Raw genomic sequence first — 14,121 nt, forward strand, 5'->3', positions numbered from 1 at the left:
CACTAAAACTCCTAGTTTCTACACGATATTATGCTGAAGTCTCCAATTAGCCAGTGCCTGGCACAGCTGACAGCAAATGATAGACACTTAATAAATATCTAGGGAGTGAACAGTCATTGGTCAAATGAAGTAATCAAACAGATAGATGCCTGAGGACAAAAACTTATCTAAAGATTAGTGACTTTTAAGTCCATACTTATTTATGAACAGAGAAGAAGATAGAACTTTTGATCAGTCTAATATAGCCATGTACATCACCCGCGTTCTTCAATGACAGAAGAGAATTTGAAAAGTCTGCTTAATCAGAGGGTTAAAAACACAAATAAATTTAGTGACAGACATATCAATGAGGAATCCTAAGGCTGGAACAAGGATACAACATGGAACAAACATATGGTAACTGTAGAAAAATAACAGATGTACTTAGAGGTAAGAGAAATTACGGGTAAAAGCTAGGTAAAAAGACATCAGCAGCCTAAAACCTGAATTCCAAACCACAAGGTAAACTAAACTCCAGGAACAAGAAGCAGCACAGAGCAATGAGCACACAAAGACCCTCGTTACTCACGAACCAGACCAGTCCTGCTAACCAGTGCGACGTTTCCCCACGTAGCCTCGTGAGCATGCTGAGACCTGTCTTCTTTACTCACAAAGTGTACTTTCTCCTCAATTGAAGGATGAAGACTTTGGTATTCCCTGGCATATCTGTCGTCAGTTTTTGAGAAGGTATTAATGCAATGTGTGCTATAGACTGAACGTTTGTGTCTCCCTATAAGTCATATGTTGAAATCTAATCCCCTCAGTGATGGCGTTAGGAGGAGGGGCCTTTGGGAGGTGAGTAGGTCATGACGGTAGAGCCGCATGATGGGATTAGTGCCCTTATAAGAGACCAGAGAGCTCCCTCACTCTCTTTCCACCAAGTAAGGACATAGATAAAGGTAGCTGTCTGCAACCCAGAAGAGGGCCCTCACCAGAACCCAGCCTTGCTGGCACCCTGATCTCGGGCTCCTAGCCTCCAGAACTATGAGAAATAAATGTGTGCTGTTTATAAGCCACCCAGTGTGTGGTACACTTTGTGACAGCTGCTCAAATGGACTAAGACACTGTGCTTCTGGGAGCCTTGTTGTAAAGGCCAGTGAGAGAGAGCCTGGCCTTGCCCAAGGTGAAGCTGGTCCTGGAGTACCCGGTCTGCTGGCCGTGAGTGTGTCACACGGGGAACTGTCTCCAGCCTGTGCCTGACCCCTTCTTTGTCTCTGTGATGCCATGTGGCCAGGCTGTAAGTAAAGCCTTCAATCCTGCTTTTGTCTCTAATGTCTCTCCTACAGGCTGGCCCAGAGCATCAGTTCAGGACATCCTCACTGAGGTTCTGTCTTGTCCCTTGCCACCCTCAGGAAACACGGGCAGTGCAGTGCTGCTGCACGCTGCGTAAGGAAGAGCTGGCTGGCGGGAGGTGCAGCTGTGAGAAACCACGCAGCACCTCCAGTGACGGGAAGTGTAGGGGCCGGGCTGGCTGCCAGCACACGTAGTCTCACAGCACAGGGGACACACACTCCTTCTCCATGGAGTTGCTAATCTGTACACCAGGGAACCACATGCTTATCTCAGAAGCAAAATTTAGTTCTTTTCTAATTCTAAATTACAACAGAAGGCTTTAGGCTACACAAAGTGACTGACTAGAGTACACCATTTTTCTTCAAGTTGAAAATACCTACCATGTAGGTGAGAGAATGACTGAGCCAGGGCTCCAGGGTCAGACAGACCTAAACCCACACTGTGGACATGGTCACCACACACGGTCAGGAGAAGCCAACCTATTGGATCTAACAGGATTTAGTGCTCTGATTTGTGTGAACGAGTTAACATAAAAATCAGAGACAAGAAAAACATCATATCTTAGGTGACAATTTAGGAATTAATTCTCAGATATTCCTGGTAAAAAATCTGCATGCAAACCAGGTTTTACTGCCCTTCTTGGGGAATGAATCTACGTGAGGGTGCTGGTTTCTCTGTTGTCAAGCAGCATGTTTTCCATGTGCAAGATGCAGTGGGAGGGTCATCCAGAGCAAAGGCCTGGAGCCCTGGAAGGCAGCAGAGAGGTCAAGAGCATGGGCCTCACCCACTGGCTAGGGGACCTAAGGCAGGTTACTAAGGCTCTCTGGCCTCAGTTTCCACATGTATAAAATAAGGGTAACAATCATGCCTACCTCACAGGGTTACTGTGCGGAGCAAATGCATTAATACTGCCAGAGCATTTATTATTGTTCTCATTCCTACTATTACAAGACTCTTAGTGCACATGCACAAGAAAGAGTTTAGGAGACATACACACCCAGGAGGGGAATCTGAAGAACAAAGATACAGACTGAAAGATTGGCCCTCCCAGTTTCTCAAATGCCTCAGAGGAAGGGAAGAATTTTAATTCTTATTACAACATCCCAGGACTATGGTAATCAGAGATCCAAGACCAGGCCTGGCCTGTCTGCTATATCAGAAAAGTGATCAAATAGAACCAACATCTTTTTGCAAAGGAAGTTCACGGCACAGACACTAATATTCATTCACATGAATATCCAACAAGAATAAGTAAAAGATGACTTGAAATTACAAATCTTAGAGAATAGCTAGTCTAATTCATTTTCAGAGCAGGGCAAACGACAGAGAAGAGGGTTCTAGTCCAATGCCATACGCCTGGCTAGTAGAAAGATGAGATGAAAATCATTTATCTTTGGAGTATTGAGCTGGTCATTTGAGTTTCTCGCTAAAGGGAATGAGCATCTAAACCACTCAGCTCCTTAGAGTGCGGACACCTACACTTCAAGAGGAAGCCAGGGGTGGATAGAGTCTTAAAAAAAAAAAAAAAAGTGCAGCCACGTTATTCCAGTACACCCTGCCATGCTGCAGCTCATTAGGCCCAGCTGAGCTGTTCCCTGCCACATGAAGACCGGAATCCTGTTTGTGTGTTTGCTGACACATTGCAAGTGCCTAGGACAGTGCTTAACACATAATAGGCCCTCAATAAATTATTTGTTGAATGAATGAATGAATTCAACTCTCTGTGGTTTAGTGTTCCACTTAAGACATCAAGATCAGACCATCTGTTTTAAAACCTCCTTGGGCATGAAAAAAACATAGGAAAGAGCTTTAAAAGCAATAGCACACGAGTCGAAAATGCAATTCCTGTTCTTGTTTCCCGAACACGCCCTCTCTCCCAGTCTCTACCGCAGCTACTGCAAATGTTTCCATTCTCCTGAAACCTCCAACCTCCTGTCTGCTCCCAGCACACAGCCTCTCTTCAGAACCAGGATGTGGCCTCTTTAATTTATACAATGCAGTTCTAGCTAAGGGCCGCAAGGGTGGAGGGCGGGGACAGAAGCCAGACTGTAGTAGCAGACAGAGTGATGTGGACATGAAGAGTGGAGATGGGTCTGCAGGCTGTCTTCACTCAACTCCCTCTTCTCCTCAATTCCCACTCTGCTCACACTCCCTGGTCCTGGCCTCCACTCCCACAGCCTCAGCCTCAGTCACATCCACACTAGGCTATGACCCCCAAATCTAGTCTCTCATAACTCGCAGGTGAACAGTCCAGATTCAGCTGTCTACCTCTCAGCTCTGCTTCATGACTGAAATGCACCTCAAATTCAACATGTACCCAAACAGACTGTGTAGTCTCCCCTTGCCCCCCAGCCTCCTAAATTTCTCTACAATCCATTCATCTATCTCCATTAGCACTGTCACTACCCTCGTCCAGGCTGCCATCAGCAGGCTGAACAACTGCCACAGCCTCCAAGCTGGTCTCCTCGACCTAATCTTCCCTCCCTCAAACTATCCTCTAAATTGCGCCCAGAGCAATCTCTTAAAAACACAATGAATATGTCACTCTAACTGTGAGAGCAAAGGACAAACTTTGCCTGGCTCCTAGGGTCTCAGATTCCTCTTCTGCGAAATGAGTGCTGACCTCCAGAAGGTCATTGTGAGGACTCACGAGTTAATACATGGAAAGTGACAGAAACCACGCCTGAGACGTATAATGATCAAGGAGAAGGAGCTGTGATCCTCAGGCTGGGATAACCTCTCCCTGGCCCTCCTCAGGCGAAGCAGCAGTAACCTTCAACCCTGCCAGGTTCTCTCTCCCTGTGAATCTTTGCACTAGCTCTTCCTTCTGCCTGGGCTCTCATCTCCCTCTTCCTCATCTGGTCAACTCCTGCTCAGCTTTCAGGCCTTGGCCTGCACCTAACAGTCTTTGTAAGACTCATCTCACTTCCTCAGACTAGTGAGGTGGTATTATGAGTCCCCACAGTTCCCTGAATGTCCCCTCCCTGTCAAATTACTTGTGGTAGGCTGAAGAGAGACCCAAAGACATCCAGGTCCTAATTCCTGGAACCTGTGAATGTTACTCTACAGGCCACAGGGGCTTTGCAGATGTGACTAAATTAAGGGTCTTGAGATGAGGAGATTATCCTGGATTATCCAGGCGAGCCCTAAATGTAATCACAATTGTCCTTATAAGAGGGAGACCAAGCGCAATTTGGACACACACAGAAGAAAAGAATACATCAAGACAGAAGCAGAGAGAGACCTGAAGATGTTACACTGCTTGTTTTGAAGATGGAGGAAGGGGCCAGGAGCCAAGGAATACAGCTCCAGAAGCTGGAAAAGGCAAAGAAACGGATGCCCCCCTAGAGCCTCACAGGGAGCATGGCCCTGTTGACTTCTTGACTTCTGTCCAGTGAGACTGCTTGCAGACTTGTAACCTCTAGAACTGTAAGAGAATAAAAGTGTGTTGTTTTAGGCCACCAAGTTTATGGCCAATTTGTTACAGCAGTCATAGGAAACTAATACAGATTTCTCTATCATTCCACTTGGTTACAAGCTCCCTAAGGGTGATAGGCTAAGTCGTTCTTGCTTATCCTTTTATTCCCAGAACCTAGATCACTGACAGGCAAATAGCAAATGCTTAACAAACGTTTTCCAACAGAATAACTAATGTGCCAAGGCTCTGAGATTTCTATTTTCTTAAGGCATGTAAGAATGTAAACTCAAGTCAGCAGAGTTTATTTTGTTTTCTTCTTTACTATAACCTGAACTCATAGAAGGAAACTATTATGGGTTAAAATGCATCCCCCAAAAATATACGCTGAATTCATAACCCTGGTACCTGTAAATGTGGCCTTGCTTGAAAATAGGGTCATTGTACGTACTATTAGTTAAGATGTAGTCACAGTGGAGTAGGGTGGGCCCTAATTCAATCTGACTGGTGTCCTTATAAGAAGAGAAAACACCAAGACAGAGACACACAGAGAAAAAGGTCATGTGATGAGAGGCAGAGACTGAAATGCTGCAGCTGCAAGCCAAGGAGCACCAAGAATTACTGGCAACCACGGGAAGCTAGAGGGGCGAGGGAGGATCCTCTCCTAGAGTTTTCAGAGAGCATGACCTGCTGACACCTTGACTTCAGCCTTCGAGCTTCCAGAACCGTGAGACAATAAATTTCTGTTGTTTTAAGCCAATTAGTTTCTGGTACTTTGTTCTGGCAGCCCTCGGACACTAACACAGTACCTGACGTAGAGTTGGCACTCAACAAATATCTGCTGAATGAATGAATAATTGATATCCCAGTGTCTGCATAAATATACAAAGGACAACACGTCTTGGGCCAGATCACCTCAGAAACCATTCTTTCTTCTTGTGTACATAAAGAAGCTGAATTTACCCAAAGTGCTCTGACTTAGAATTTTCCTGTCTATATTGCAAAGATGTAGAGAAATGAAATTTTCAGCAAGTACCTAGGTCTACAAAAACATTTTACAGGAAGTTTTTCATTCTAGACACAAGCACTTTAGAAAGTGAGCAGAGAGGGCTGGGAACCAGCAAAGTGATGCTAGTATACTGGCTCTCCACAATGTGACCCGTTTCAGCATGTCATTCATGTATGTGTAATTATTACTCTTCATTTACCTCTTTCTAGTGAAAGTGACCATGTTAATTGGGAAAGCACCCCAGTAAGAACTCATCTTCTGCACAGAAACCTCCTGTAAGCCCCCGTCTCAGATTTAGCCACAGGCAATCTGTGCGACATTGGGCACAAAGCACTTACCTAGAGCACTCCTCAAAGACTTCTTTGGAAGGATTCCCCCTCAGTCTTAGTCTGCATTCTTTCACAACATTTGGAGGTATTTCTGGAAAAGGGACTTCTAGCTTCTTAATACAGCACAAACCAAATGCATAACAATTAGTGATTTCATAATTTACCAATGTAAATAGAACCTAATGCTTATTGCAAAGCAATTACAACATAAAGCGTATGAAATAAGTCAAAGTGCTCCCTTCACCCTCCACCCCAGTCTCATTTCCCAGAGTTCCATGTGTTGTCTACCACTTCAGACTTATTTCTACACACATTAAAAGAGAGTGGAAAGCAGGGTCTCTCTCCAAGAGATAGCTATACACCCATGTTCGTTGCAGCATTATGCAGAATATCCAGAACATGGGAGCAGCCTAAATGTCCATCAGTGGATGAATGGATTACCAAAATGTGGTCCATCCACATGACAGAATACTATTCAGCCTTAAAAAGGAAATTCTGGCACCGCTACAGCATGGGTGAACCTTGAGAACGTTATGCTGAGTGAGATAAACCTGTCACAAAAGGACAAATATTGTACGATTCCACTTATTTGAAGTCCCTAGAGTAGTCGAATTTATAGAGACACAAAGTAGAATGGTGGTTACCACATGCTGGGGGGAGGTGGAAGTGAGGAGTTGTTGTTTAATGGGGACAGAGTTTCAGTTTTGCAAGATGTAAAAAAGTTCAGGAGATGGATAGTAGTGATGGTTGCACATTAATGTGAATATACTACTAAACTGGATACTTAGAAATGGTTAAGATGGTAAATTTTATGTTTTTATCACAATTGAAAATGTAAACTTATACACACACACAAGGAAACCCTCAGAAATACACCCACTTTTTCCTCATACAAATGAGATAAAAATATATGTATAGTTTTATAAGTATGTGCTGACACCTATAGAGCTACCATATTTTCTGTAATGACTACATGGTTTCCCATGCATTATCTGCCCCTCTTAAACATTCTAGTTGCCAGTTTTCTTCACTGTAACCACCACTGCCATGAACATCTTTGTACAAGTGTGTTTTTATAGGATAGGTTCCTAGAAGTAGAATTACCCACTCAAAGGATACACACCTTTTATTTATTTATTTATTTTAATTGTGGTCATAATAGCTTATAACATAGTGAAATTTCAGTTGTACATTATTATTTGTCATACACCACATAAGTATGCCCCTTCACCCTTTTGCCCACCCTCCATCCCCTTTCCCCTGGTAACCACTAATTTGTTCTCTCTGTCTGAAGTTTGTTTATATTCCACATATGAGTGAAATCATATGGTGTTTGTCTTTGTCTGGCTTATTTTGCTTAACATGATGCCCTCAAGCTCTATCCATGTGGTTGTGAATGGGATGATTTCATCTTTTTTTTTTTATGGCTGAGTAATATTCCATTGTGTATATATACACCACATCTTCTTTATCCAATCATCAGTTGATGGGTACTTGCATTGTTTCCATGTCTTGGCTATTGCGAATAGTGCTGCAATGAACATAGGGGTGCATAAGTCCCTTTGGATTGTTGACTTGAAGTTGTTTGGGTAGATACCCAGCAGTGGGATAGCTGGGTCATATGGTATTTCTATTTTTAGTTTTTTGAGAAATCTCCATACTGTTTTCCATAGTGGCTGCACCAGTTTGTATTCCCACCAGCAGTAGATGACGGCTCCCTTTTCTCCACAACCTCTCCAACATTTGCTGTTTTTTGTCTTGGTGATTATAGCCATTCTAATGGGCGTAAGACGATATCTAAGTACAGTTTTTACTGTACAGTTTTTAGTGTACTTTTGATTTGCATTTCCCTCGTGATTAGTGATGTTGAGCATCTTTTCATGTGCCTATTGGTCATCTGTATATCTTCTTTGGAAAAATGTCTGTTCATATCTTTTGCCCACTTTTTATTCAGGCTGTTTGATTTTTTGTAGTTCATTCGAGGATATATGCCTTTTAAATGCTGATATTTATTGCAAAACTGCCCTCCAAAAAGGTTCTACCACTTTCTGTTCTCACTCATATGTCCCTACGTGCCAATTTCCCATTCTCTTAACCCTCATACAAAGGATTCTGGAAAAAGAAAGACATAACAAAACTACTGTCCAGATTTATTGCCCACATCATGTTCAACTGTACATTTAATTTGTCATTAGAAATGAGAAATGCGGGGGCCAGTCTGGTGGCACAGCGGTTAAGTTCACACATTCCACTTCCAGGCAGCCCGGGGTTCGCTGGTTCGGATCCCGGGTGCAGACATGGCACTGCTTGGCAAAAGCCATGCTGTGGTAGGCGTCCCATGTATAAAGCAGAGGAAGATGGGCATGGATGTTAGCTCAGGGCCAGTCTTCCTCAGCAAAAAGAGGAGGATTGGTGGTAGTTAGCTCAGGGATAATCTTCCTCAAAAAAAAAAAAAAGAAAGAAAGAAAAGAAATGAGAAATGCATTCTAGACTGATTTCTGACTGTGGCATAGCCGAGTTATCACAGCAAAACTTTGTGTTGTCTATAGATCAAAGCAGCTATTTCATCAAAGAAGTTGAACTACTGATAGAAATATACCATGAGAAAACTCACATTTTTCAACAAAAAAATCAATAATATTGTTATAATTAATAATGATCAATAGGCATCATTTAAATTATTTAATATAAATGAGGCATTTTCATATATATACATACAATGTCATTTAGCCTCACAACAGCTCCAGTGGATGCAGCTCAAAAAGCTACAGAATGCTCTGGCGTGCCCCCAGCAAAAAGGGGGAGAACCAAGATTGAGCTCTCAGGACTCCCAAGACCAGCTTCTTTCCACATGGCCAGGCCATGATAAGGATAAGATGGGTCCATTCATTTTACTATTTCAGGAAAGAAGTTCACTCATTTACTCTACAAACCCATTGCTACAGGCATAGGAGATGACAGAAAAGAAGACAAAATTTTCACAGAAGACAAAGCCATTAAATTCCAAAACTGTCTCAAAAATACTTATTTTTAAGAAACAGCTCTCAGTATTTCCCATAGTTTTATTTCTCCTCCAAATTTCTCAATTTTCTGAGGCTAAATAGCAGGTTAATTCTGTTTGGGCTGTTCAATGACTAGCTGCAAATAGAGGTTTTTATTCAGTATCTTGGAAAAATTTTACATTAATAGACATCTATTCCCACAGAAAAGAAAAGCAATGCTTCTAACCCTCATGAGCAGAGAAGTAAGGTAGGCTAAGGGACGCCAAGTTGAGGTTTGGTACTACTGGCCTGATGTTAAACATGATGTAGGTGGAAAGAAGACTTCTTCTGGGGCTTTAAATTAAGAACAAGAATTATTTTCAGAATAGGCAGTTGCCAGGGCAAATTTACCAAATGGCTTATTACCTTGTTTTTCAACATTTTGGACTTTCAACATTGAGAACTCTGATAGGAAAGTCCACTGTGGGGAGGGAGAGATGGGTGAATTTTGCAGAAATATGTTTATATTTCCACGTTAAAAATATACACACTTTACTATTTTTTAAAAATTGGGTTGTCTTTTTATTGTTGAATTGTAAGAGTTCTTTATATATTCTGGATACCAGACCCTAACCAGACACTGGATTTGCAAATATTTTCTCCCATTCTATATGTTGTCTTTTTACTTTTTTTATAGTGCTCTTTGGAGCACAAACTTTCAATTCTGATGAAGTCCAATTTCTCTATTTTTTCTTTTGTTACTGTTCTTTTGATGTCATATCTAAGAAACCACTGTCTGGACCAAGGTCATAAAGATTTACACTTAAGAGTTTTACACCTAAGATTTAGAGATTTCCTCTAAGAGTTTTATCTCTTACATTTAGATGTTTGATCCACTTGAAGTTAATTTTTGTATATGGTTTGAGTGGGTGTCCAACTTCATTCTTTTGCATGTGGATATCCAGTTCTCCCAGTACCATTTATTGAAAAGACTATTCTTTCCCCCATTGAATTGTCCTGGCACTACCCTTGTTTTTTGCTTTTTTTAGGAAGATTAGCCCTGAGCTAACATCTTGCACCAATCCTCCTCTTTTTACTGAGGAAGACTGGCCCTGAGCTACCATCCATGTCCATCTTCCTCTACTGTATATGTGGGACACCTGCCAAACATGACATGATGAGCAGTGCATAAGTCTGTGCCCGGGACCCAAACCAGTGAACCCAGGCCACCGAAGCAGAGTGTATGAACTCAACCGCTATCCCACCGGGTCGGCCCCCATCCTGGAGCCCTTTTGAAAGTCAACCGACTGTAACTGTATGAGCTTATTTCTGGACTTTCAATTCTATTCCATTGATCTGTATGTCTGTACCATACTGTTTTGATTACTATGGTTTTGTAGTAAGTTTTGAAATTGCGAAGTATAAGTCCTCCAACTTTGTTCTTCTTTTTCAGGATTGCCATGACTATTCTGGGTCCTTTGAGTATGCATATGAATTCTAAGATCAGCTTGTTAATTTCTCCAAAAAAGGGAGCTAGGATTTTGATAGGGATTATATTGAATCTATAGATCAATTTGGGGAGTAATGGCATCTTAACAATATTGTCTTCTAATCCATGAACATGGGATGTCTTTTCATTTAAGTTCTTTTTTAATTTCTTTCAATGATGTTCTGAACTTTTCAGTGTATAAGTCTTACACTTCTTTTATTATACTTACTCCTATTTTATTCATTTTTTTAATTGAGTTCATAGTAGTTTACATCATTGTGAAATTTCAATTGTACATTATTTCTTGTCTGTCACCACATAAGTGCTCCCCATCACCCCCTGTGCCCACTCCCCCCACCTGCCTTCCCCTGGTAACCACTGAACTGTTTTCTTTGTCCATGTGCTTGTTTATATTACACATATGAGTGAAATCATATGGTGTTTGTCTTTCTCAGTTTGGCTTATTTCACTAGCATAATTCCCTCCAGGTCCATCCATGTTGTTGCAAATGGGATAATTTCTCTTTTTAAAGGCTGAGTAGTATTCCATTGTATACATATACCACATCTTTATCCAATCATTGGTTGACGGGCACTTGATTGCTTCCATTCTTGGCTATGGTGAATAGTGCTGCAATGAACATAGAGGTACACAAGGTCACTTTGGATAGTTGATTTCAAGTTGTTTGGGTAGATACCCAGTAGTGGGATAGCTGGCTTGTATGGTATTTCTATTTTTAGTTTTCTGAGGAATCTTCATACTGTCTTCCATAGTGGCTGCACCAGTTTGCATATCCACCAGCAATGTATGAGGGTTCCCTTTTCTCCACACCCTCTCCAACATTTGCTATTTTTAGTCTTAGTGATTATAATCATTTTAACAGGCATAAGGTGGTATCTTAGTGTAGTTTTGATTTGCATTTCCCTGATCATCAGTCATGTTGAACATCTTTTCCGGTGTTTATTGGCCATCTGTATATCTTCTTTGGAAAAATGTCTGTTCATATCCTCTCCCCACTTTTTGATCAGGCTGTTTGGTTTTTTGTTGTTGAGTTGTATGAGTTCCTTATATATTGTGGAGATTAACCCTCTGTCAGATATATGATTTGGAAGTATTTTCCCTCAATTGGTGGGTTGTCTTTTTGTTTTGATCCTAGTTTCTTTTGCCTTGTGGAAGCTCTTTAGGCTGATGAAGTCCCAGTTGTTTATATTTTTCTTTTGCTTCCCTTGTCTGAGAAGACATGGTATTTGAAAAGATCCCTTTAAGTTCGATGTCAAAGAGTGTACTACCTATATTATCTTCCAGGAGTTTTATGGTTTCAGAACTTATCTTCAAGTCTTTGATCCATTTTGAGTTTATTTTTGTGTATGGCATGAGATAATGGTCTACTTTCACTCTTTTGCAAGTGATTGTCCAGATTTCCCAACACCATGTAGAGGAGACTATCTTTTCTCCACTGAATGTTCTTGGCACCTTTGTTGAAGATTAGCTGTTCATAGATGTGTGCTTTTATTTCTGGGCCTTCAATTCTGTTCCATTGATCTGTGTGCCTGTTTTTGTACCAGTACCATGCTGTTTTGATCACTACGGCTTTGTAATACACTTTGAAGTCAGGGATTGTGATGCCTCCAGCTTTGCTCTTTTTTCTCAGGATTGTTTTAGCAATGTGGGGTCTTTCATTGCCCCTTATGAATTTTAGGATTCTTTGTTCCATTTCCATGAAGAATGTCATTGGGATTCTGATTAGGATTGCATTGAGTCTGAAGATTGCTTGGGGTAGTATGGACATTTTAATTATGTTTATTCTTCCAATCGATGTGCATGAAATCTCTTTCCATCTCTTTATGCCATCATCTATTTCTTTCAATAATGACATAGTTTTCATTGTATAAGTATGAAACTATTTGTATGAAATTCTCCTCTGTCATTTCTTATTTTATTTATCTTCTCCCCCTTGGTTAAATTTATTCCTAGATATTTTATTCTTTTTGTTGTAATTGTAAATGGAATTCTATTCTTGAGTTCTCTCTCTGTAAGTTTGTTATTAGAATATAGAAATGCAACTGATTTTTGTAAGTTGATTTTGTACCCTGCAACTTTACTGTAGTTGTTAATTATTCTAGTAGTTTTCCGATGGATTCTTTAGGGTTTTCTGTATATGAGATCATGTCATCTGCAAACAGCGAGAGGTTCACTTCTTCAGTCCCTCTTTGGATTCCTTTTACTTCTTTCTCAAGCCTAATTTCTCTGGCCAAAACCTCCAGTACTATGTTGAATAAGAGTGGTGACAGTGGGCATCCTTGTCTTGTTCCTCGTCTCAGAGGGAGGGCGTTCAATGTTTCCCCATTGAGTACAATGTTGGCTGTGGGTTTGTCATATATAGCCTTTGTTATGTTGAGGTACTTTCCTCTGTCCCATTTTGTTAAGAGTTTTTATGGTAAATGGCTGTTGGATCTTGTCAAGTGCTTTCTCTGCATCTATTGAGATGATCATGTGGTTTTTATTCCTCATTTTGTTAATGTGGTGTATCACATTGATTAATTTGCAGATATTCAACCACCCCTGTGTCCCTGGTATAAATCCCACTTGATCATGATGTATGATCTTTTTCTTTCTTTCTTTCTTTTTTCTTTTCCTTCTTTCATTCTCTCTTTCTTTTTTTCTTTACTTTGTTGCTCTCCCTCTCTCTCTCTCTCTCTCTTTCCTTCTTTCTTTCTCTTCCTTTTTATTTTGAAGAAGATTAGCCCTGAGCTAACATCTGCTGCCAATCCTCCTCTTTCTGCTGAAGGCAGACTGGCCCTCAGCTAACATCTGTGTCCATCTTCCTCCACTTTATATGTGGGACGCCTACCACAGTATGGCTTGCCAAGCAGTGTCATGTCTGCACCCAGGATCTGAACCGCCAAACCCCAGGCCTCCAAAGTGGAACATGTGAACTTAACCACTGTGCCACCGGGCCAGGCCCCTGATCTTTTTGATGTATTGCTGTATTCGGGTTGCCTATATTTGGTTGAGGATTTTTGCATCTACATTCATCAGCAACATTGGCCTGTAGTTCTCCTTTTTGGTGTTGTCCTTGTCAGGCTTTGGTATCAGAGTGATGTTGGCCTCATAGAATGTGTTAGGAAACGTTCCATCTTCCTTGATTTTTTGGAATAGCTTGAGAAGGATAGGTATTAGATCCTCTCTGAATGTTTGGTAGAATTCTCCAGGGAAGCTGTCTGGTCCTGGGCTTTTATTTTTGGGGATGCTTTTGATTACTGTTTCAATCTCTTTACTCGTGATTGGTCTATTCAGATTCTCTGTTTCTTCTTGATTCAGCTTTGGGAGGTTGTAAGTGTCTAAGAATTTATCCGTTTCTTCTAGATTGTCCATTTTCTTGGCATATAGCTTTTCCTAGTATTCTCTTATAATCCATTGTATTTCTGTGGGACCCATTGTTATTTCTCCTCTTTCATTTCTAATTTTACTTATCTGAGCTTTCTCTCTTTTTTCTTTGTAAGTCTGGCTAGGGGTTTGTCAATTTTGTTTATCTTCTCAAAGAACCAGCTCCTTGTTTCATTGAT

General features: G+C 41.1%; 1 protein-coding gene across 6 annotated transcripts in view; it reads right to left on the reverse strand.

Moving 5' to 3' along the window:
- The window catches only part of GRK4 (G protein-coupled receptor kinase 4), a 134,293-nt gene that overhangs the window by 54,243 nt on the left and 65,929 nt on the right, over window positions 1–14,121 (reverse strand). For all 6 annotated transcript variants that reach the window (XM_070264035.1, XM_023638482.2, XM_023638479.2 and 3 more), the window contains one exon: window positions 6,095–6,198. In XM_070264035.1, coding sequence (XP_070120136.1) covers window positions 6,095–6,198 — 104 coding nt within the window. The remainder of the gene's footprint in view (window positions 1–6,094; window positions 6,199–14,121) is intronic.

Source organism: Equus caballus, chromosome 3 (assembly GCF_041296265.1).
Source record: "Equus caballus isolate H_3958 breed thoroughbred chromosome 3, TB-T2T, whole genome shotgun sequence".
Lineage (NCBI taxonomy): Eukaryota > Metazoa > Chordata > Mammalia > Perissodactyla > Equidae > Equus > Equus caballus.